The following is a 22,944-nucleotide window of genomic DNA, read 5'->3' as shown; positions in this document are numbered from 1 at the left end:
GTGGAAAATGAAAAGCGAGAAAATTGACAGCTCTCGGAAAGGTGTCAGAAATACCAGATTTATCAAGTCTGCTATTTTTCAGGAAAATTTTTCCAAAAGTGGCAGAATAAAATAAAATAGATGATTAACATTGTAACAAATATTAACAATGTAATAAATATTATTAATATATAATGATTAACAATGCAGTAAAATAATTTATTGCTCCAAAATGAAAACAAATATTACTTTATATTAAGATGTAGGCTTGTTTGATATTCTCTATTCTCATTTCTCTAAAACCGACTAATTCAATTGCTAAATTCAACTTGGGAAAGAAATTCCATTAAAGATATTTTTCAAAAATATAAAACTATATAAAACTATTGGGTTGGCCAAAAAGTAATTGCGTTTTTTTCCAATAGATGGACATACATGTCTTGAAATGTAACTAACTTCATTCTAAACCGCAAATTCATTATGTAGGTTAACAACTCACGGTTCAAGCTTGTTTTAGAAAAAGAAAGTACACGATTTCGTTAACAATTGTTTGTTTGCCGTCGGTTTCAAAATGGAAAATCAAAAAGAACATTTTCCTCATATTTTGTTTTATTACTTCCGAAAAGGGAAAAACGCTGTGCAAGCTCATAAAAAGTTATGTCATGTATATGACGAAGATGCTTTAAAACTGCGGCAGTGTCAAAATTGGTTTACTAAATTTCGATCTGCAGATTTTAATGTGAAAGATGCACCACGCTCAGGAAGGCCAATCGAAATTGATGATGACAAAATAAAGGCACTGATCGATTCGAATCGGCGTTTAACGACACGAGAGATTGCTGAGGATCTTAACATATCGAAATCGAGTGTTGAAAAGCATTTAAAACGACTTGGATACATTAGTAAGCTCGATATTTGGGTACCACATGAGCTCAAAGAAATTCATCTCGCTAAGCGTATTGACATCTGCGATTCTCTTTTGAAACGTGAGGAAAATGATCGATTTTTGAAACGTATGATAACAGGCGACGAAAAATGGATCGTCTACAACAACGTCAAACGAAAAAGATCGTGATGAACCTGCTGAAAGCACTTGAAAAGCAGATATTCACCAAAGAAAGATTATGCTGTCAGTCTGGTGGGACTTTAAAGGTATTGTGTATTTTGAGCTGCTTGCGAGGAATCAAACCATTAATTCAGACGCATACTGTCGTCAACTGGATAAATTAAATGATGCCATCAAACAGAAACGTCGAGAATTGGTGAATCGCAAAGGTGTTGTGTTTCGCCACGATAACGCTAGACCACGTACAAGTTTGGTCAGTCGTGAAAAATTGTTGCAGCTTGGATGGGATGTGTTACCATGATGGTACCACATCCACCATATTCGCCAGACCTGGCACCATCAGATTACCATTCGTTTCGTTCTTTGCAAAACGCCTTGAATGGTAAAACCTTGACTGCTGATGAGGATATGAAATCGTTGTTGGAATAGTTTTTTGCTGAAAAAGATAAGAACTTTTTTGAGCGCGGAATCATGAAGTTGCCTGAAAAATGGCAAAAGATAATCAAACAAAATGGACAATATATTGTTTAATAAAGTTTTTGTTTCCCATGAAAAATTCGCCTTTTATTTATATAAAACAAAACGCAATTACTTTTTGGCCAACCCAATATTTACATTGTTGCAGTTTTAGAGAAACATTTTATTAAATACCTGTGAACTTTCTTCACGCTAGTGGTATGAGATAGGATTAAAGACTACAATTGGAGCGAGAAGAACTTTATAATCTCGCCGCGAAAAAACAAAGCGTGCAAAGTGTTTAGCAAAGTTAATCTCGGGGCCAGTGATTTACTCCTTTCCCTTTGAAAAAAGGAACGCGTGATGCTTAGCTTTCATCTCGTCCCTCTTTTTTTCCGCTCGCAAGATTATCCTCTCGGTTGCATTATCACGTAGAACGGTGAAAAACGGACAGGATTACGCGTCTAACGAGCCGTCAGACTGCCGTCGACCATCAGGAGCGAATTAATTATTGTCCTTTAACGGTTTCGTTTCCGGCTCCTGAGCTTTCGGTGTCACCGCTGCGTTCCGGGAGGGATTTGCTGCAATATTCAATTTCATGCATCCCCTTTGCGCCATGGAACGGTCACCCTCGCGCCAAAGGACAATTATTGTCCTTTGACTGCTCCCTCGAATTTTGGCATGCGAATCGCCGCGTCGGAAAAACGACCGTCAAACCGTCGAGAATTAATTGCCGAAATTTTGACAGGATCCTTTTAATTCGCAAATTGAGTCCTATGCGGTTTTGACATTAACTTGTGGAGAGCATGGATGCGTAATGGATCACGCTTTTAGATTTAAGACATTTACAGATGCATGATATAATAAAACTTGATGAAGAATTTACGAATATAAAACAGACAGTTGATGATTTGAGAAATGTAGAAGCCGAAAAAAGTAAACTCGATACGAGTGATCTCTTTTCCAACTTTCTTTTACAAATTGAACATGAGGAATATCAGGACAAATTCGTGTATAATTATTGAAAATATTATTTATATTCATATTTATAAAACTCATAATGTAATTTTTAAACGTGTCATTTCCTTGTTATATTCGTGAATTGACGATTGCAAAAGAATAACATGTTATTCACCGATTAATTCTGTATACTCAGTATTTATGCATATTAGAATTCGGAAACCACAGATTCAGTCAAGAGATTTTAGTGACTTTAAAATGAGAAAATTGACGCAAAAAAACAAGAGGGTCGAAAGTGCTCGCGAAATCCGAAGGGAGTCCCATCGTTTTAGCGACAAATGAACGAGGAGAGACACCGGGCAAACACACGAGGCATGAGCATTCCCGACAGGTGCGTGGATCGATTGTTATTCCGCGCTGCTCACACACGAGCAGCATCATTAATTGTAATGCCGGCCATGGCGCTGCCTTTTAACGCGCGCGCCTAGTCGCGGCGCGGAGCGGTCGCGCGCGATAATCGGCGCCAAGTCGAATATCGATCAGCGCGTACGCGGTTCCCACCGGCTCTTGCGTATCAACGTCACGATGCATTGCGATTCCGCGTGATGTTTACGGTGATATCTGGGGACAGCAGGGACTAGAATATACAAGAGAAAAGAAATTTACGCACGCTTGAATCGTTTAATCGACGCAAACAGCCCTGTTAATTAAACTTTTATTCGCAATCATGAAATATATTTAAATAATAAGATAAATAGTCAAGATAGTTTAAATCATAAAATGTATTTCAAGAATAAGATAATTTATTAGTAATTATTAAGTGACAGGAAGAATTTCCTAATTGATTCCTTTAGCTGTCATTTATTAAAGAAAAAGTTTTTCTGATAAAAGTTAAATTCTCTCTAATCGTAGGATGGACTCGTTTCGATTCCTGGAAAATTGAGTTGGATCACAAGTTTCGCTGAAGCGTTTAAGAGGAATTACACAAGAGGCGATAGGGCGATATAGGCAATGATTGCAACAGCGCGACCTAATCGGCGACGATCGCTCGGATCGGTGGCTGATGGATTTACAGCCGACCGCTCGATTCCGTTAATTCGTTAATTCGGACGACGACGCCCGCGCGAGCGACTCGTTCGTTTACCCGCTTGCTGGCTTTACTCATCGTGCTCTATTTCGAGTGAAACGCCACCGTCGGCGTCGTCACCGTTCTTTCTTTCTTCCCTTCGGCCGCAAACGCCGAACCGTCTCTCGTTCTCTATTTCCATCCCCTCGTGCGCGTTATTTTCGCTCGCGGAGGAAAGATATTGTCTTCCCGGAACATCGTCGGACGTCTAGCAATTTTTATTAGCCCTCCTTTCCTTCCTTTACTTCTGCGTCTTCTCCTGATGCACTGGACCATTTTTTTATCAAAGTTAGCTTAAAGTAAAGGTGCTGGTTTTAATGTGCGAGATCTCGGGTAACAAAATCAGAAAGAGTTTATTCTAACGAAAACTTTTCTATTTATTATTTTAACTAGAGAGTAATTAGTAAATTAATGATCGATCAACAAATTAATGAGATGGACATTTCACTTGTTAAAGGAAAGAAATATTATTACAAAGACTCTAGTACTTACTTCAATGTAGTGTGAGTTAGAATAATTCTGTTATTCATATTTTTTTATTATTTATGTCGAAGAAAACTAACTTAGCGAGATTCCTCACAATTATAGATCGTATACTTTTTTTATAGAACTTTATAACATGTGTTTACTCATGTTGTTGGTTCTTCTTTCTTGGCTCAATAAAACAGAAGCTGTGGGCACTGAAGGATTACGTTGTTCGGTGTCAGTGCTGACTCGGCACATTGAAAAATTCTCGGTAGTGTCTTTAATAACGTTACAGTTCTGCGATTCTTCGACAGCTCGATGCAGTTTCCTCGTCACGTCTGTCGCGTCGTCTTAAAATAGTGATCTCAAGCTGTGTCACACTTCCTGATCGCATGCGTCATCATCATCCTTGGCCCTTGATTTCTCGGGACTTTCACATACATAAGTGCTTCCCATCGTTATGCAAATCTAGTACAATCGCGGCGTTAATTAACACACGTGAGATAATCGAGTGCAAGTATATAATTATATCATTATCTATCTTATAAAAAACTCAAAAGTTTTTATTGTTTATCGAAGTTTATGATTAATTTCTCATAATTAAAAACGAGGAGAGAGAGGATGTCGTCTTTAAATTTTAAATTCATATCCAGAAAAAAGATAAAGAATGTCACATTTAGTTCCACGACTTTTGTCAATTGCATCATTTTCGAACTGCTCGTTGATATTCTATGCGAGAGCTTTCGAGAGCGAGGAAAGCGAGGGATAGAGAGCGGGATAAAGCAAGATAAAGTAAGAGAAGGTGGAAGAAGCGATGGAAGGAGAGAGCGCGTACCTACGAATAGAGAAACGTGCGCGTCGTCGCGCGCGTATTCAGTTACGTCCGATGCGTCGCGGCGTCGGGATGCCTCCGTGTTTCGTCTTACGGTGCGTCGCGACGCGTCGTCGTCCGCGAGACCGTCGTGGAACAAGGGTGATCTGATCGCGAATTGAATAATTGAACGATTCAACAAGCTTATCTGCTGCTCCTGCTCTCCCTTTTCTTCTTTGCCCCGGCTCTCCCCCCGCTTTCGCCGCTCGAAGGAAGATTGTGAGAACGATGAGTCGCGTGGGGATCCAGACGTAAATCGTATCAATGATACGTTGATATTGGACCGAGCATATCAATCTCGCAGGGACACCAATTGATAAGGAGATCGGTGGTCGTCTTTATCTCGTCTTTATCTGTTAAGGACCAACCTAGGATTTCTTCCAATATCTTGTGTGAAACATCAGTACATGTCGTATCAGTGTTCAGTGTTTTTGCAAGAAGATAAAGGGAAATATACAGTGTAATAGAATTAAGAGTTAAAAACATAATAGGACATACAATAAAATATTATAAAAGAAGATACAATAGTAAAAAGGGTAAATATTCACTTATGGTCCGCACCCGCAAATGTCAATGACCTTGACATATGTCACAGAGGTAACCTTTCTGAGTAACAGGCAACAAGTTTTAGCCGTCGCTCACTGTTCATTAAAAAGTTATTAACAAAATTAATCTTACAAATTATACGTAACTATTGGACACCATGTATATGGTAAGGATTTTCATTAAATTTATATTGTCAAGGACATACCCTTTGACTACAATTATTGGCGGAACACACGGTATCGGGCATAAACTACTAATGTGTACGTAAAATAGTACATGCATGAACAAAGGAAAATCATTTAAAGCAGTGAATCATTAATATATTTTTTTCTTAAAGCAGAGAATAGTTGGTATAGGAGAGTTGTAAATGAGGAACAGTCGTGTTTATCTATGACGTAGTAATCTATTCGACATTCCAAGTTTTTATTTATCGTAGTTCAAAGATTTTCTCTAAAGGACCTTACTTAGAAACTTAGGTTAGGTTAGGTTAGGTTAGGTTAAAGCAGAGAATACTTTGTACTTATATTGAAACAAACTATTCTAAATATTAACGATTCACTGCTTTAAATGACTTTCATTCCTTCGTTCATATACACATTCGTCGTTTGTGTCTGAATATTCAAAATTACTACATTTTCGAAACTTCTTTTGTTAATAACTTAATAAGCAACGATCGACGACTAAAACCTAGTGCGGGTTATTCGAGAAAGTGACCTTTGTAATATGTCAATATCATGTTCTTGCTTCGCGTGGACAGCTGAAAAGTCGTGCGAAATCATTAAACTTTGTTTTAATAACTTTTTAATAAACAACGAGCGACGGCTAAAACTTGCAGAAGGTTACTTAGAATGATGACCTCTATAACATATGTCAAGGTCATTGACATTTGCGGGTGCTGACCATAAGTGAATATTTAGCGTAAAAAGATTTTAGTAAAAGAGTGTCTTATAAGAGGATTCAGTGTGTTAATAAAAATGAGTAATCGATTGTTTTATAATATCGCAATCAACGTTGAGGCTCAAAAATTAAGGTATTGACATCGTATCAATATCAACATAATATTTCCTAAATTAAGATTCGATTCCTAAGAAAATTCGAGAGAAGCCAAACGGGAAACCCAATCGCGTGCGGTTGTGAACAAAGCTTTCTTTAAACATCAACGTGAAAGAGGTCTCAAAAGAGTCGCGATCTCGATTACAGTGCGAGCAGTGCAATCGCGATTATGTGCAACTGCATCGCGGTCGAGTGCAAAGTGCGCGGCGCGATCGGAGTCTGTTGCGGGGGATAATCGCAGGGCACACACTCGGATGACGCTGGGGCGTCGCGACGACCACCGGCGGCGTCATGGCGTGCATCAGAGCGCCGAGGTCCGCGCGCGGCTCCGTCGACGATATCAAGGCCGACTCCACGCGCAATATCGTGCAGGTAATCCTCCCCTTTCTCCCACCGAGTCCCTTCGCCGAGGGTTGGCGAATCTCTGACAATTAATCTGATGCTCGATCGAAATTGCACGCTGCACATCCAAGGAAACGTCTCGATATCCACGTGAAGGAACCTCTCCTCGTCGCATGTGCTCGATTGGAGCTTCACCCTCTCTCCTTCTCTCTGTTTCCGTCGCTCTCTTTCTGTCTACGTCGAACACTCCGGGAAAACCCTGGGATTCCGTCTGGAAAGCGGGAAAAGGTTCGGCGAAGCGACCCCGTAATAATGGCGACTCGAAATCATGAAGCGGGAGCCACCGCGAGCCCCTTCGCTCTCCACGCTCGTCTCTTTACGCGCTCAAAAATAGTACGCGATGACTAACTCTCTCTTCTCCTCACTCTTTCTCTCTCTCTTTCGGCGTGGTGGCTTCTGTCCTCTTCCTCCTCATCTCTTTCCCGTCTGTGCGACGACCAGCGTTCGTGTCTCCCCTTGTGCTTTCCGTCACCCAGCCCTGCGAGCGAGTGCGGCTGCCTCTTCGGGGACTCTCGAGAGTACCCGCGCGGCCGCTCGCGCTGAAAAGCCTGGCGCTCGGCCAGCATGGTAAACGCGCTCGGGACAATTCATGCTTCCGCGCGTGATTTACGTCCCCGATGTTCGCGCTTACAGACGCGGCCGAATAAAAAATTCTCAAAAATAAAGGCTGCCCTGAAACGCACGCGTCATAATTGCGGCGGTGAGGGGCATTATTGAATAATCGAATCCTCCTGGGACATAAAAGTACTCTTCTCGTCACGTACGCACTCTCTTATCTTCTAGAAATAAATAAATAATTGGACGAATACGTAATATATAGAGGGAAAGTTTTCTCATTGATGCTGCCTCGATGCAGCGATTGAAATTTACGGGACGTAATTAATGATGCAGCACGCGAGGGCAATTCGGAACGTGCGACGGAAACACAAGTGTCCAAAGTCACTTGAATTTGATCGATGCGGTCAATAAATTTATTCGGTGGCACCATGCTCTCTCCTCCCCGTCGCTTGAGTATATCCGGATAGGCGAATAAATATGGAACGCGCGCGATGACAAAGCCCTGGCAGTCATGCACCTGCGGCGCAATAAAATATCTGGTGAAAAAAGAAAGAGAGTGCCAGAGAAAGGGAGAGAAACAGAAGAGGTGAAGCGCGCGCGGGGGTGAGTCTCGCGTGTTAATAAACGTAAGTGTACCTGCACTTGCAACCGGATTGCAATCGCGGGCGGGCGATAGCATCCACATGACGTATGGGTTGCTGTGCGCGCACTCTCGCCGAATGGGAAAATGACGAAGGAGTTGGAAATGGGGGACGGAGGATAAAAAAGAGAAAAGAAGAACAAATCGGCAAGTTCACCCTTAGATCAGTTGCCGTCGCATCTCGATCTTGCACAATGACGAGCACCTGTCACGTGAATGCACGCGCGAGTGCGCGACCTGCCGACACAACCGCGTGAGATCCGCGCGCGAGGGATGTCATCGCGCGAGCTGCTAATTGAAATTCCGCGCGCGACAATTGCGGACTCGCCGCGAACTGAAGACACGATTTACGACATAATTACGTAGCGGCGCAACGCGGAATCGCGCGGGATTTACGTCCTAATTAGAGGCGCGATCTAGAGGATCATGACGTCGCAATTAGACTTCCGCCGACATAATCGACGACACGTAACGGTGGAAAATTAGGAAAGTAACATATCGCAGCGGTGAATTGGGGACGCGCGCGATAATAAGATATTAGGAGTGTGATTTAGTTTTGAGGGTTTTGCAACAGATGGCTGTAGTATCAGTTTGTTCCAATAGCTGTTTCCGATAACTGTTGTTTCTTACAGTGTTAACATTATCCATGACATTTAGTAGCATTATAGCAATAGATGCAATAACAGTCGTGTTTGTATCATCGTAAAAATGCAACTTCCGAAACAGCATTTTCCACATGCGTTGCTTTTGTTTTTTAATCAAAAGAAAACTGCGGCTGACGGTTATAGAATTCTTGTGGAAACTTATGGTGATTCTGCCCCATCAATTAAGACGCGTGAATACTGGTTTAGACGCTTTAAAAGTGGTCATACTGATGTGAAGGACAAAGAACGCTCGGGAAACCAAGAAAGCTTGAAAACGCAGATTTGCAAGCATTATTGCACGAAAATCCAACACAATCCACTTCAGAACTTGCCAGAGCATTAAATGTTGATCGTACAAGTTACCAAACATTTACATGAAACGGGAAAAATTCAGAAAGAAGGGAAATGGGTTCGACATCAATTATCGGAAAGTGCCATTGCGAACCGGTTGAACATTTGCATTTCGTTGATCGCCAGGCCAAAAAAGAAGAGTCCTTTGTCTCGGATTGTTACTGGGGATGAAAAGTGGATCTGTTTTGATAATCCGAAACGCAGAAAATCATGGGTGGATCCAGGCGAACCATCAACATCCACTCCGAGACGCAATATTCGCGGTTCAAAAGTAATGCTCTGTATTTGGTGGGATAGTGTACTCTATGAGCTGTTAAATCCGCACGAGACTGTCACGGCTGATCGTTATCGACACCAATTGTACAAGTCGAAGCAAGCATTGGACCAAAAACGACCACCAATTGCGAGTAAACGACGGAAAGTGATTCTTCTTCGTGACAACGTTCGACCTGACGTTGCGTTATCAGTGAAACAAACACTATTAGAGCTTGAATGGCAAGTCTTACCGCACCCCGCGTATTCTCCATGCGATTATTATTTGTTCCGGTCGATGCAACACGCTTTAGAGGATGCACACTTTCATAATTTCGAAGAAGCGCGAAAATTCGTCGACGAATGGATCAACTGAAAAGAAGAGTCATTTTATCGTGGTGGAATCCATCTCTTGCCAGAGCATTAAATGTTGATCGTACAACAGTTACCAAACATTTACATGAAACGGGAAAAATTCAGAAAGAAGGGAAATGGGTTCGACATCAATTATCGGAAAGTGCCATTGCGAACCGGTTGAACATTTGCATTTCGTTGATCGCCAGGCCAAAAAAGAAGAGTCCTTTGTCTCGGATTGTTACTGGGGATGAAAAGTGGATCTGTTTTGATAATCCGAAACGCAGAAAATCATGGGTGGATCCAGGCGAACCATCAACATCCACTCCGAGACGCAATATTCACGGTTGAAAAGTAATGCTCTGTATTTGGTGGGATAGTGTACTATGAGCTGTTAAATCCGCACGAGACTGTCACGGCTGATCGTTATCGACACCAATTGTACAAGTCGAAGCAAGCATTGGACCAAAAACGACCACCAATTGCGAGTAAACGACGGAAAGTGATTCTTCTTCGTGACAACGCTCGACCTGACGTTGCGTTATCAGTGAAACAAACACTATTAGAGCTTGAATGGCAAGTCTTACCGCACCCCGCGTATTCTCCATGCGATTATTATTTGTTCCGGTCGATGCAACACGCTTTAGAGGATGCACACTTTCATAATTTGGAAGAAGCGCGAAAATTCGTCGACGAATGGATCAACTGAAAAGAAGAGTGATTTTATCGTGGTGGAATCCATCTCTTGCCAGAGCATTAAATGTTGATCGTACAACAGTTACCAAACATTTACATGAAACGGGAAAAATTCAGAAAGAAGGGAAATGGGTTCGACATCAATTATCGGAAAGTGCCATTGCGAACCGGTTGAACATTTGCATTTCGTTGATCGCCAGGCCAAAAAAGAAGAGTCCTTTGTCTCGGATTGTTACTGGGGATGAAAAGTGGATCTGTTTTGATAATCCGAAACGCAGAAAATCATGGGTGGATCCAGGCGAACCATCAACATCCACTCCGAGACGCAATATTCACGGTTGAAAAGTAATGCTCTGTATTTGGTGGGATAGTGTACTATGAGCTGTTAAATCCGCACGAGACTGTCACGGCTGATCGTTATCGACACCAATTGTACAAGTCGAAGCAAGCATTGGACCAAAAACGACCACCAATTGCGAGTAAACGACGGAAAGTGATTCTTCTTCGTGACAACGCTCGACCTCACGTTGCGTTATCAGTGAAACAAACACTATTAGAGCTTGAATGGCAAGTCTTACCGCACCCCGCGTATTCTCCATGCGATTATTATTTGTTCCGGTCGATGCAACACGCTTTAGAGGATGCACACTTTCATAATTTCGAAGAAGCGCGAAAATTCGTCGACGAATGGATCAACTGAAGAGAAGAGTGATTTTATCGTGGTGGAATCCATCTGTTGCCAGAAAGATGGGAAAAAGTTATAGAAAAGGAAGGAAAATATTTTGATTAAGGTATTCATTCATTATCATATTTAAATACATGCGTTTTTGAGCACAAAAAACCCTCTAAACTAAATCACACCCCTAATAAATCAAATTGCGGCACCGCGACAGCGGTACGATGGACTTCCGAAGTGCACTTTGCCTGCGAGTGCTCGTTAATGCGCCTCCTCTTAATGCACTCCTCCGCGCTTTAATCCCCTGGCGCACTCTCTACTGGTGCTCGGAATGACTGGGCACAACGGGCGTAATTTTCTTATCTCTCGCCTGCGACTCACTCGGAGATATTTCTTAGTGAGATTTTTATTTCATTCTTGTTACTTCTACTGGAATCTTATTGGAATACAGGACTGCGATCATTTTCTTTGCGAGGATTCACTTGAGAGGCGTTATTTATCGAGATGCCTGCCACATTCTGCGCTTATCACATCATCGCTTGAGACGAATCGTAGAAAAATTAACGTACACCCTCAGAAAGGATTTCTGATAACAAGACGAAAAATATTCTTGACTAATTTAATCGTATTACAAGTATAAAAATATGAAAATAAAACAATTTTTAATTTAAATCAGTAATTTCTATTCTTCTCTCTCGAATTAAATAACATTGTCTTACTGTCTTGGGACAAGAGTAACATGTACAAATCTATACTTATATATTCTTGTATGTAGAATAATTTGATATTAGCGCCACTTTATAGTAGGCTTTGTCGATGTCGACGCATCATTTTCTCACAGTCGCTCGTCGACTCGGCGCTTCTGCGTCCTTTATTCCGATAAAACGGCCAATATTTATGTGTTGCAATCGAAAATCGGGAAAGTGTTTCTGTTATTTACAATGAATAAGTGCAATACTCTACAAGAAATATTAAAAGATATGAAAATGTAAGTAAGTATATACAAATACTTACTTGAGAAATAAGATTCGAGATAAGACATTTCCATATCTTTTAATATTTCTTGTAGAGTATTGCACTTATTCATTGTGAATAACAGAAACACTTTCCCGATTTTCGATTGCAACACATAAATATTGGCCGTTTTGTGCAGATTCTACAAATTCTCTTAGAAGAATAGAATAAGATGTCTTTTAGATCTCACAATATTCTTAAATCAAGAATATTTTGAACTTGCTACAAATTTGTATCTAAATCCTTCTGAGAAAATGAATGAGATAGCACCAAGATTATTTAAATCTAGATTTTCGAATTTTCTATTCAAGATTAAAATATGCTTCTTTTCAATAATAAATATGATTGTCGCTATAGCGATCTTATTTTATGATAGATTAAAGAGTAATATCATTAAGTCCAGAAATCTTTTCTGTGGGTGTAGATATTGTTACGGAGAAATTTGAGATAAGAGACTTGAACGTCCTGATGCGTTGAAGAGTCCAGGCGTGAAAGATAATATTTGCAAAGCATACACACACATGTGAGAGACGAGATTCTGTACGATCGACATGCTACGAGACGCGAATAAGGAAGCATCAGGCGCGAGAGATTCTTCGAGGTGGAGAAATTCCTGTCGCGCCGATCGGCATTCTCCGCTTTGCTCCTTCCACTTGAAGTAACGTAGGGTCAACCGTACGATTCGCGTAAATTTGACCGGAACTTAACACCAGGAATATCTTTTGTGAATCTCCAAAGTTGATCTATAAATATTACGAAATTTTTTATCAAAATTTTATATCATAGGAAAATTAAAATTTATTAAAATTACTTACACTTTTATATCAAGAAATGCAAATAATATTTATTATGAAAAGAGAAAACCGTTTCTCTTTATAAAATTATATTTGATAAAATAAATAAAATTATATTACAAGTAGAATTACATGAAATTTTTTCGATTTCTCTTCCGACAAGAGGAAAGATCTCACAAAGAATCTACATGCAATATCTCACAATCATCCGTTACTTTCATGATCGCGAACGATCGTAAGGCTGCAGCGTGCAATGAAGAAATAATAATCGACGCGCGGCCAGCACGAAGAAATAATAATCGATCGATCGGCCATTAAAGTACGTTTCTCTACGATATGTTTGTGCTCTGTATGCAAGACATTCGTTATTATTGCCCCTCTTTCTCTGTCTTTCTCGCGATCGCCTTTAATTCACCGAGTAACGATCTCGACAGCCGATCGATCAGCCATAATCGTTGCCGATGAAACGCGACGTAATTAGGAGCGCGCGCAATTTCCCGCTCAGCGTTCCGGCGAATAAATCTTGAGTATTCAATTTATTGCGAATGTACTTTCATTATTAGGAAACAGGAAAGACATTCACACGAAACACGCAAACAATGAAAACAATCTGAAATCTTGAAAAATAATTTCGATCGATAATTTAGTATTAACTCGAAATACATCGAACTAAATAACAATTTTATTTGACATTTAGCAGTTTAATTTAATTTTGTCATCTTAAAAATGCACAAATACTTGTCATTTTAGATCTACACGGATTGGGCGAATTATTACTTGGAACGAGGGGGTTGCAAAAGGAGAGTGACCGATCTCCAGGCCGACCTTTGTGACGGTGTCCTTCTGGCTGACCTGGTGGAGGCTGTCAGTACGTATCTTGTTACTTTTGCTTTAAAAAATATGTTACAAACATATATATTAAAAATTTGTAATTATCCGGAAATAGAACTGAATGCATGGAATAAAACTTAATTGCACGGAATTTCGTTGATGAAGATTATCGTGCGAGACTTAACACCGACGCGATGAACTGCGAAATAAATCCGCGAGATTCGCCTAACAGTACCGATCGTTTATGGCGTTGAACAGTTACTCATAACACATAAATCGACAGTAAAGTCATTAGTGCATAGGGTACGACAGTCACGTGCCGTACGTGCGCAGGCCATATGCAATTCGTCGCGACGTCCGTTAGTTAGCTAAATGAAAGAGGAATATCCTCCCATTTAATTTACGATCGTCCCTCCTGTTGCAGCCAATCAGAAGGTGATCGACGTGAACCGGAAGCCGAAAAGCGCCCAACAAATGGTGAGTAAATCCCATAATTGAATATTGCATGCACAGGAAATCACACCGAAACGTTATAGAAATAATAAAAAAATTAATTAATATCTACTTATACATTTATAAATATAAACCGGATAAGCAACACGAAACAATTGTTCGAGTTAATCTGCGAATCACATTTATCATTTTATTAGGGGTGTGATTTAGTTTTGAGGGTTTTTTTGCTCAAAAATGCATGTATTTAAATATGATAATGAATGAATACCTTAATCAAAATATTTTCCTTCGTTTTCTATAACTTTTTCCCATCTTTCTGGCAACAGATGGATTCCACCACGATAAAATGACTTCTTTTCAGTTGATCCATTCGTCGACGAATTTTCGCGCTTCTTCGAAATTATGAAAGTGTGCATCCTCTAAAGCGTGTTGCATCGACCGGAACAAATAATAATCGCATGGAGAATACGCGGGGTGCGGTAAGACTTCCCATTCAAGCTCTAATAGTGTTTGTTTCACTGATAACGCAACGTCAGGTCGAGCGTTGTCACGAAGAAGAATCACTTTCCGCCGTTTACTCGCAATTGGTGGTCGTTTTTGGTCCAATGCTTGCTTCGACTTGTACAATTGGTGTCGATAACGATCAGCCGTGACAGTCTCGTGCGGATTTAACAGCTCATAGAGTACACTATCCCACCAAATACAGAGCATTACTTTTGAACCGCGAATATTGCGTCTCGGAGTGGATGTTGATGGTTCGCCTGGATCCACCCATGATTTTCTGCGTTTCGGATTATCAAAACAGATCCACTTTTCATCCCCAGTAACAATCCGAGACAAAGGACTCTTCTTTTTTTGCCTGGCGATCAACGAAATGCAAATGTTCAACCGGTTCGCAATGGCACTTTCCGATAATTGATGTCGAACCCATTTCCCTTCTTTCTGAATTTTTCCCATTTCATGTAAATGTTTGGTAACTGTTGTACGATCAACATTTAATGCTCTGGCAAGAGATGGATTCCACCACGATAAAATGACTCTTCTTTTCAGTCGATCCATTCGTCGACGAATTTTCGCGCTTCTTCGAAATTATGAAAGTGTGTATCCTCTAAAGCGTGTTGCATCGACCGGAACAAATAATAATCGCATGGAGAATACGCGGGGTACGGTAAGACTTCCCATTCGAGCTCTAATAGTGTTTGTTTCACTGATAACGCAACGTCAGGTCGAGCGTTGTCACGAAGAAGAATCACTTTCCGTCGTTTACTCGCAATTGGTGGTCGTTTTTGGTCCAATGCTTGCTTCGACTTGTACAATTGGTGTCGATAACGATCAGCCGTGACAGTCTCGTGCGGATTTAACAGCTCATAGTACACTATCCCACCAAATACAGAGCATTACCTTTGAACCGCGAATATTGCGTCTCGGAGTGGATGTTGATGGTTCGCCTGGATCCACCGATGATTTTCTGCGTTTCGGATTATCAAAACAGATCCACTTTTCATCCCCAGTAACAATCCGAGACAAAGGACTCTTCTTTTTTTGCCTGGCGATCAACGAAATGCAAATGTTCAGCCGGTTCGCAATGGCACTTTCCGATAATTGATGTCGAACCCATTTCCCTTCTTTCTGAATTTTTCCCATTTCATGTAAATGTTTGGTAACTGTTGTACGATCAACATTTAATGCTCTGGCAAGAGATGGATTCCACCACGATAAAATGACTCTTCTTTTGAGTCGATCCATTCGTCGACGAATTTTCGCGCTTCTTCCAAATTATGAAAGTGTGCATCCTCTAAAGCGTGTTGCATCGACCGGAACAAATAATAATCGCATGGAGAATACGCGGGGTGCGGTAAGACTTGCCATTCAAGCTCTAATAGTGTTTGTTTCACTGATAACGCAACGTGAGGTCGAGCGTTGTCACGAAGAAGAATCACTTTCCGTCGTTTACTCGCAATTGGTGGTCGTTTTTGGTCCAATGCTTGCTTCGACTTGTACAATTGGTGTCGATAACGATCAGCCGTGACAGTCTCGTGCGGATTTAACAGCTCATAGAGTACACTATCCCACCAAATACAGAGCATTACTTTTGAACCGCGAATATTGCGTCTCGGAGTGGATGTTGATGGTTCGCCTGGATCCACCGATGATTTTCTGCGTTTCGGATTATCAAAACAGATCCACTTTTCATCCCCAGTAACAATCCGAGACAAAGGACTCTTCTTTTTTTGCCTGGCGATCAACGAAATGCAAATGTTCAACCGGTTCGCAATCGCACTTTCCGATAATTGATGTCGAACCCATTTCCCTTCTTTCTGAATTTTTCCCGTTTCATGTAAATGTTTGGTAACTGTTGTACGATCAACATTTAATGCTCTGGCAAGAGATGGATTCCACCACGATAAAATGACTCTTCTTTTCAGTTGATCCATTCGTCGACGAATTTTCGCGCTTCTTCGAAATTATGAAAGTGTGTATCCTCTAAAGCGTGTTGCATCGACCGGAACAAATAATAATCGCATGGAGAATACGCGGGGTGCGGTAAGACTTCCCATTCGAGCTCTAATAGTGCTTGTTTCACTGATAACGCAACGTCAGGTCGAGCGTTGTCACGAAGAAGAATCACTTTCCGTCGTTTACTCGCAATTGGTGGTCGTTTTTGGTCCAATGCTTGCTTCGACTTGTACAATTGGTGTCGATAACGATCAGCCGTGACAGTTTCATGCGGATTTAACAGCTCATAGTACACTATCCCACCAAATACAGAGCATTACTTTTGAACCGTGAATATTGCGTCTCGGAGTGGATGTTGATGGTTCGCCTGGATCCACCCATGATTTTCTGCGTTTCGGATTATCAAAACAGATCCACTTTTCATCCCCAGTAACAATCCGAGACAAAGGACTCTTCTTTTTTTGCCTGGCGATCAACGAAATGCAAATGTTCAACCGGTTCGCAATGGCACTTTCCGATAATTGATGTCGAACCCATTTCCCTTCTTTCTGAATTTGTCCCATTTCATGTAAATGTTTGGTAACTGTTGTACGATCAACATTTAATGCTTTGGCAAGTTCTGAAGTGGATTGTGTTGGATTTTCGTGCAATAATGCTTGCAAATCTGCGTTTTCAAGCTTTTTTGGTTGTCCCGAGCGTTCTTTGTCCTTCACATCAGTATGACCACTTTTAAAGCGTCTAAACCAGTATTCACGCGTCTTAATTAATGGGGCAGAATCACCATAAGTTTCGACAAGAATTCTATAACCGTCAGCCGCAGTTTTGTTTTGATTAAAAAACAAAAGCAACGCATGTCGAAAATGCTGTTTCGGAAGTTGCATTTTTACGATGATATAAACAATAAACACGACTGTTATTGCATCTATTGCTATAATGCTACTAAATGTCATGGATAATGTCAAGACTGTAAGAAAGAACAGTTATCGGAAACAGCTATTGGAGCAAACTGACACGACAGCCATCTGTTGCAAAACCCTCAAAACTAAATCACACTCCTAATATGATATATGCGAGATAAGTCTTCATATTTTTTATACAAACAATCTAATCACAAATTCGTGGGAACACTGAGTGCTCGTTAGTTACATGAGAAGTGAAAGTTCCAGATTGTAGATAAGAACCGATCAAGCACGGCGGAAGATCGCATCCGATGCGCGCGCGAGGCTTTCTTGAGGGAGCAAATTTAAGAACTGGCCACGCGCAGTCCTTTAAAAATAGAGAGCCTGCAAGCTTCTCCAGCGCTTTCTTAGGACGCGTAGATAAAATCCGTGCAACCGCGCGCTCGGTGCATCATAGATCACCGTCCGCACCTCTTTAGAATATTTAGAATAACCCACTGGAGAAACGCATGATTACGCCTCGCGTGGCACGTTCCGATTTCTCCAAGAGAAACATGCCGACGCCTATTTTTTCATATGTAACTTTTTTTAAATTAATTTTCATTCCTATCTTTCGTTGAGAGAGTTGCTTATTAGGATAAATTTTATTACGCTTTATTTCTTTCAAGATCATTAGGATTTTAAACACCAAGATTGATCGAGAAGCATTTTTGATGCCCATAAATTTGATTGTTTCTTTTAAAGTAATTTAATAATTCAATTCTGGAGTTTGTTATTCTTTGATGTATTTTTATTATACTCTTGATTCTTGATCTTTACCGTTTTAGCCAAATTATATTATAGAATATCTATGACGGAGCATTGTAACCCTCAGCAATAAATCTTCGAAGCCGCGTATCTCCAGGTTTGACGATTCTAACTTCGCGGGATATAATTCTCGGTCGTAATGTGCGTAATAATCGTACTTTATGATAGCACCGCGAGATAAATACGTGCCTGGTCTGAGAAGAACGATCGCTTGGATCTCAGATTGGCATTTTGATTGCCGTTTTACGGAAACGGCGCGCGAGGATTCGCTTAGGATCGCGTTTCGCGTAACCTTTGACACGCGTGTTTTACACTCGCGATTAAGCGCGCGGGCTTCCTCACGGACTCCACCATTCGCGGTTAATTAAAGGTCGTTAATTATAACGTCTCGTTACGTCTTCGCTCGTATATTACATTAACTGGCTTGCTGTTTTCTCTCCTAACGGTCGCGAAACTCCGTCTGAGTTTTCCTCGCCGTGGAAAAATTCGAAACTGTCCGGTTTCGAGTTATAACGCTCGCGCACCGGCCGATGCGGCATTCCGTCACAATTAAATTTTAATACCCTGCGAAGGGGATAATGGTGTTTAGTATGCACAATGTCTTGGTAATTTAATGACTAATAGTAGCAAATGTTATTCGTGGATCGTTAATTTTAATGAGGGTCTTCGTCCCTTGCTAATTACCAAATTATTACTCGATTATAGAATTCTTTGATTAGACAACAAATAAAACTAGTACTTATACTTGAAACATTGGCAGTGGATAACATTTTATCGAAAACTGAATAAATAATTGTTTTCATAGTTAAAACTGTTTTTGTTATCCACCGATTGAAAATGTTAGCAAAGAATTTGGTAGAATTTTTAAGCGCCTGGACAAGTTTTTCTCACTGGTAAGGTTGAGGATGTTCTCGTAGGCAGTTCTTCAATTTGCATCCCCTTAGGAGCAGCATTGCGCGTTGACTCAGGATTATGCAAATTGGGAACACGAGGAGGCGTTATCCCATTCCTCAAGAAAGAGAGAAGTGTAACTCGACTGTACGTCTCGATCCATCCATCCGGATATGACGTGGCTCGTTTTCCCGGCGAGATGCACTCGGAATCCATAAAACACGCATTCCGCCCCTCTCGTCTATCTCTCCAGTCTCTTTTCTTTCGTATTCAAACAGAGCCATGCGTTCATCGTAAATATTGACGAATTGGAAAGGAAATTAGACGCATTTGCGACTCCATTGTGTCCCCGCCACAGTAAATTTGTCTCTGTTCGAAACTGGAAATTCAAATTAGACGTAAAAGGACATAATTCAAATATAATATTGGGTTGGCCAAAAAGTAATTGCGTTTTTTTTTATATAAATAAAAGGCGAATTTTTCATGGGAAACAAAAACTTTATTAAACAATATATTGTCCATTTTGTTTGATTATCTTTTGCCATTTTTCAGGCAACTTCATGATTCCGCGCTCAAAAAAGTTCTTATCTTTTTCAGCAAAAAACTATTCCAACAACGATTTCATATCCTCATCAGCAGTCAAGGTTTTACCATTCAAGGCGTTTTGCAAAGAACGAAACAAATGGTAATCTGATGGTGCCAGGTCTGGCGAATATGGTGGATGTGGTAACATCATGGTAACACATCCCATCCAAGCTGCAACAATTTTTCACGACTGACCAAACTTGTACGTGGTCTAGCGTTATCGTGGCGAAACACAACACCTTTGCGATTCACCAATTCTCGACGTTTCTGTTTGATGGCATCATTTAATTTATCCGGTTGACGGCAGTATACGTCTGAATTAATGGTTTGATTCCTCGCAAGCAGCTCAAAATACACAATACCTTTAAAGTCCCACCAGACTGACAGCATAATCTTTCTTTGGCGAATATCTGCTTTTCAAGTGCTTTCAGCAGGTTCGTCACGATCTTTTTCGTTTGACGTTGTTGTAGACGATCGATTTTTCGTCGCCTGTTATCATACGTTTCAAAAATCGATCATTTTCCTCACGTTTCAAAAGAGAATCGCAGGTGTCAATACGCTTAGCGAGATGAATTTCTTTGAGCTCATGTGGTACCCAAATATCGAGCTTACTAATGTATCCAAGTCGTTTTAAATGCTTTTCAACACTCGATTTCGATATGTTAAGATCCTCAGCAATCTCTCGTGTCGTTAAACGCCGATTCGAATCGATCAGTGCCTTTATTTTGTCATCATCAATTTCGATTGGCCTTCCTGAGCGTGGTGCATCTTTCACATTAAAATCTGCAGATCGAAATTTAGTAAACCAATTTTGACACTGCCGCAGTTTTAAAGCATCTTCGTCATATACATGACATAACTTTTTATGAGCTTGCACAGCGTTTTTCCCTTTTCGGAAGTAATAAAACAAAATATGAGGAAAATGTTCTTTTTGATTTTCCATTTTGAAATCGACGGCAAACAAACAATTGTTAACGAAATCGCGTACTTTCTTTTTCTAAAACAAGCTTGAACCGTGAGTTGTTAACCTACATAATGAATTTGCGGTTTAGAATGAAGTTAGTTACATTTCAAGACATGTCCATCTATTGGAAAAAAACGCAATTACTTTTTGGCCAACCCAATAGAATACAAAAATAGCTGAAATTCACACGGACTGATACAAACGTCTTAAAAAGTGATCGCTAAGTCGTTAAGAACGCGGCAGCGGGGTTAATTCCATTGTCGATGATCGAACAATATTCCAAACTTTTACGCGTCACTCTCCGCTCTCCCAGCAGAGGCTCAACAGTTAACTAGGCCAACAAACTCTACAGTTCTTAATAGCTATGGTAGTTGCCCCAGTAAGCACTTGGAATTACTCCGGAGTCGAGTTCGGGGTGGCACTCTGCGAGCGACGTAAAGCTTCTCGAAGTCTCTCCCCGAGTCTTCGTTCGTACCCTCGATTGAGCGAGCGAGCGAGCGAACAGAAACGCAGCCGTGGACGTCGCCTTTCCAATTTCGCGGTGTCGAGGGTGGACGCTAAGGAAAGGAGAAGGGCTCCGGTCTATAATTAAAGCAAGCCGAACACACGCGCCACGCACCACATGTACAGGCTGATTCACGGTGATAAGATGGAGATAATCCGTTGAGATTGTGAAGCGAACTCGGCCCGATATTTTCACAGTTTTGGGATATTAAAAAAATGTTAACGTTGAATCTTCTCTTGCGGGAATTTTCTATCGAAATTTATCAAGACTGAATTTTCAGTAATACTCCATTCAACGCAAATTGCATACACAATTGTAAGTGATTATAATAAACTTATTACTGAATATTGCAAAGTAGGAGTTTTATAAGTTTGATTAACCCTTCGTGGTCACACTTCTAGAAAATCACGTAATGGTCACATGGGGTCCAATAGATCCCACCAACTTTAAATGGTTGCCGTGTTTACACTATTCATTCAATTTGAATTACAAAATTACATAATAAATTTGAAAGCTTGTATACCAAGGAGAAATAGGCTTTTTACGCAAATTTTAATTGTAACATAACTAAAACAATTCACGAATTTAGAAATCGTGAAAAACCGAGTTTTTTACTAAAAAAATTATAACTTTTTAAATTTTTATTATTTTGCGATACAAATTTAGGGTCATATTGTGGAGATGTAATACTTTAATTTAAAAAATAGTGTTATAATGCACGTTTCAAAAACGGTATTTATTTTCAGACTTAAAGTGGATCATTTTCGAGATAAATGAAATCTACAATTATGGAAAAATAAGTGTACCCAGATAGCAGAGAGAGAGTTCAAAAAGAATTCATTTGTTATGTCACCAATTCTGAGTTCATTTTCAGATGCAAAAAGAGTTCTTAGAATTCTTTTGAATTCTTTTTGCATCTGAAAATGAACTCAGAATTGGTGACATACAAGTGAATTCTTTTTGAACTCTCTCTGCTATCTGGGTATTTATATAACATAGAACATTATTATTATTACAAGTATTGTTAATAATTATTTGTATTTTCAATGTCATTCAACAACGAATTTTGAAACTCACGACTCCGTAAATCATATGCCATCTATAAGTGTAAATAAATGCTTATAACCTTTGTAGAAAAAAATTACTCGGTCTTTAAACTTGCACTTACGTTTTTCCACAGATAATATGTGCGAAAATCACAAAAACAAAATTTTCCAAATTTTTGATACCAAATTACAAGTTGGTCACATAGGGGGTCCGGAAGACCCCAGCACGCGGGAAATGTTATTTGAATAATTGCTATTTCTATACTAGTGCGCTGCGGGCGATACCTAGTATTAGAAGGGAAAAAGAGTACTTGAAGCTACCGGTAAATGGCAGTAAAAAGTTAATTTTCAATTTAGAACAGAAAGATATAAGCCTTAAACTTTCGTTGGGGTCTTTTGGACCCCGAGTGACCACGAAGGGTTAAATTCATTTGTCTTTTTGATTTTTTTTGTTGGCGGGTTGAACAGATTTTGGCAATTCGTGAAGCAGCCTGTAGCCGGTGCGAATCACGTGTTTTCCTTTGGGCCCCGCGTTCAGCACGCGACTTACAACTCCGCCGGTTTACAACTCATACGCGCTCCTGCGACACGTACAATAGCGTA

At 40.3% G+C, this 22,944-nt stretch overlaps 1 protein-coding gene across 1 annotated transcript in view; it reads left to right on the top strand.

Moving 5' to 3' along the window:
• LOC105286900 overlaps nt 1-22,944 on the top strand; it is a 107,283-nt gene that overhangs the window by 19,686 nt on the left and 64,653 nt on the right. Inside the window, exons 2-3 of the mRNA XM_026973083.1 lie at nt 13,654-13,771; nt 14,159-14,211. Coding sequence (XP_026828884.1) covers nt 13,654-13,771; nt 14,159-14,211 — 171 coding nt within the window. The remainder of the gene's footprint in view (nt 1-13,653; nt 13,772-14,158; nt 14,212-22,944) is intronic.

The sequence above is a fragment of the Ooceraea biroi genome, chromosome 10 (genome assembly GCF_003672135.1).
Source record: "Ooceraea biroi isolate clonal line C1 chromosome 10, Obir_v5.4, whole genome shotgun sequence".
NCBI lineage: Eukaryota > Metazoa > Arthropoda > Insecta > Hymenoptera > Formicidae > Ooceraea > Ooceraea biroi.
Note: the sequence above shows the minus strand (reverse complement) of the source record. Positions and strands in the feature narration are given on the sequence as shown.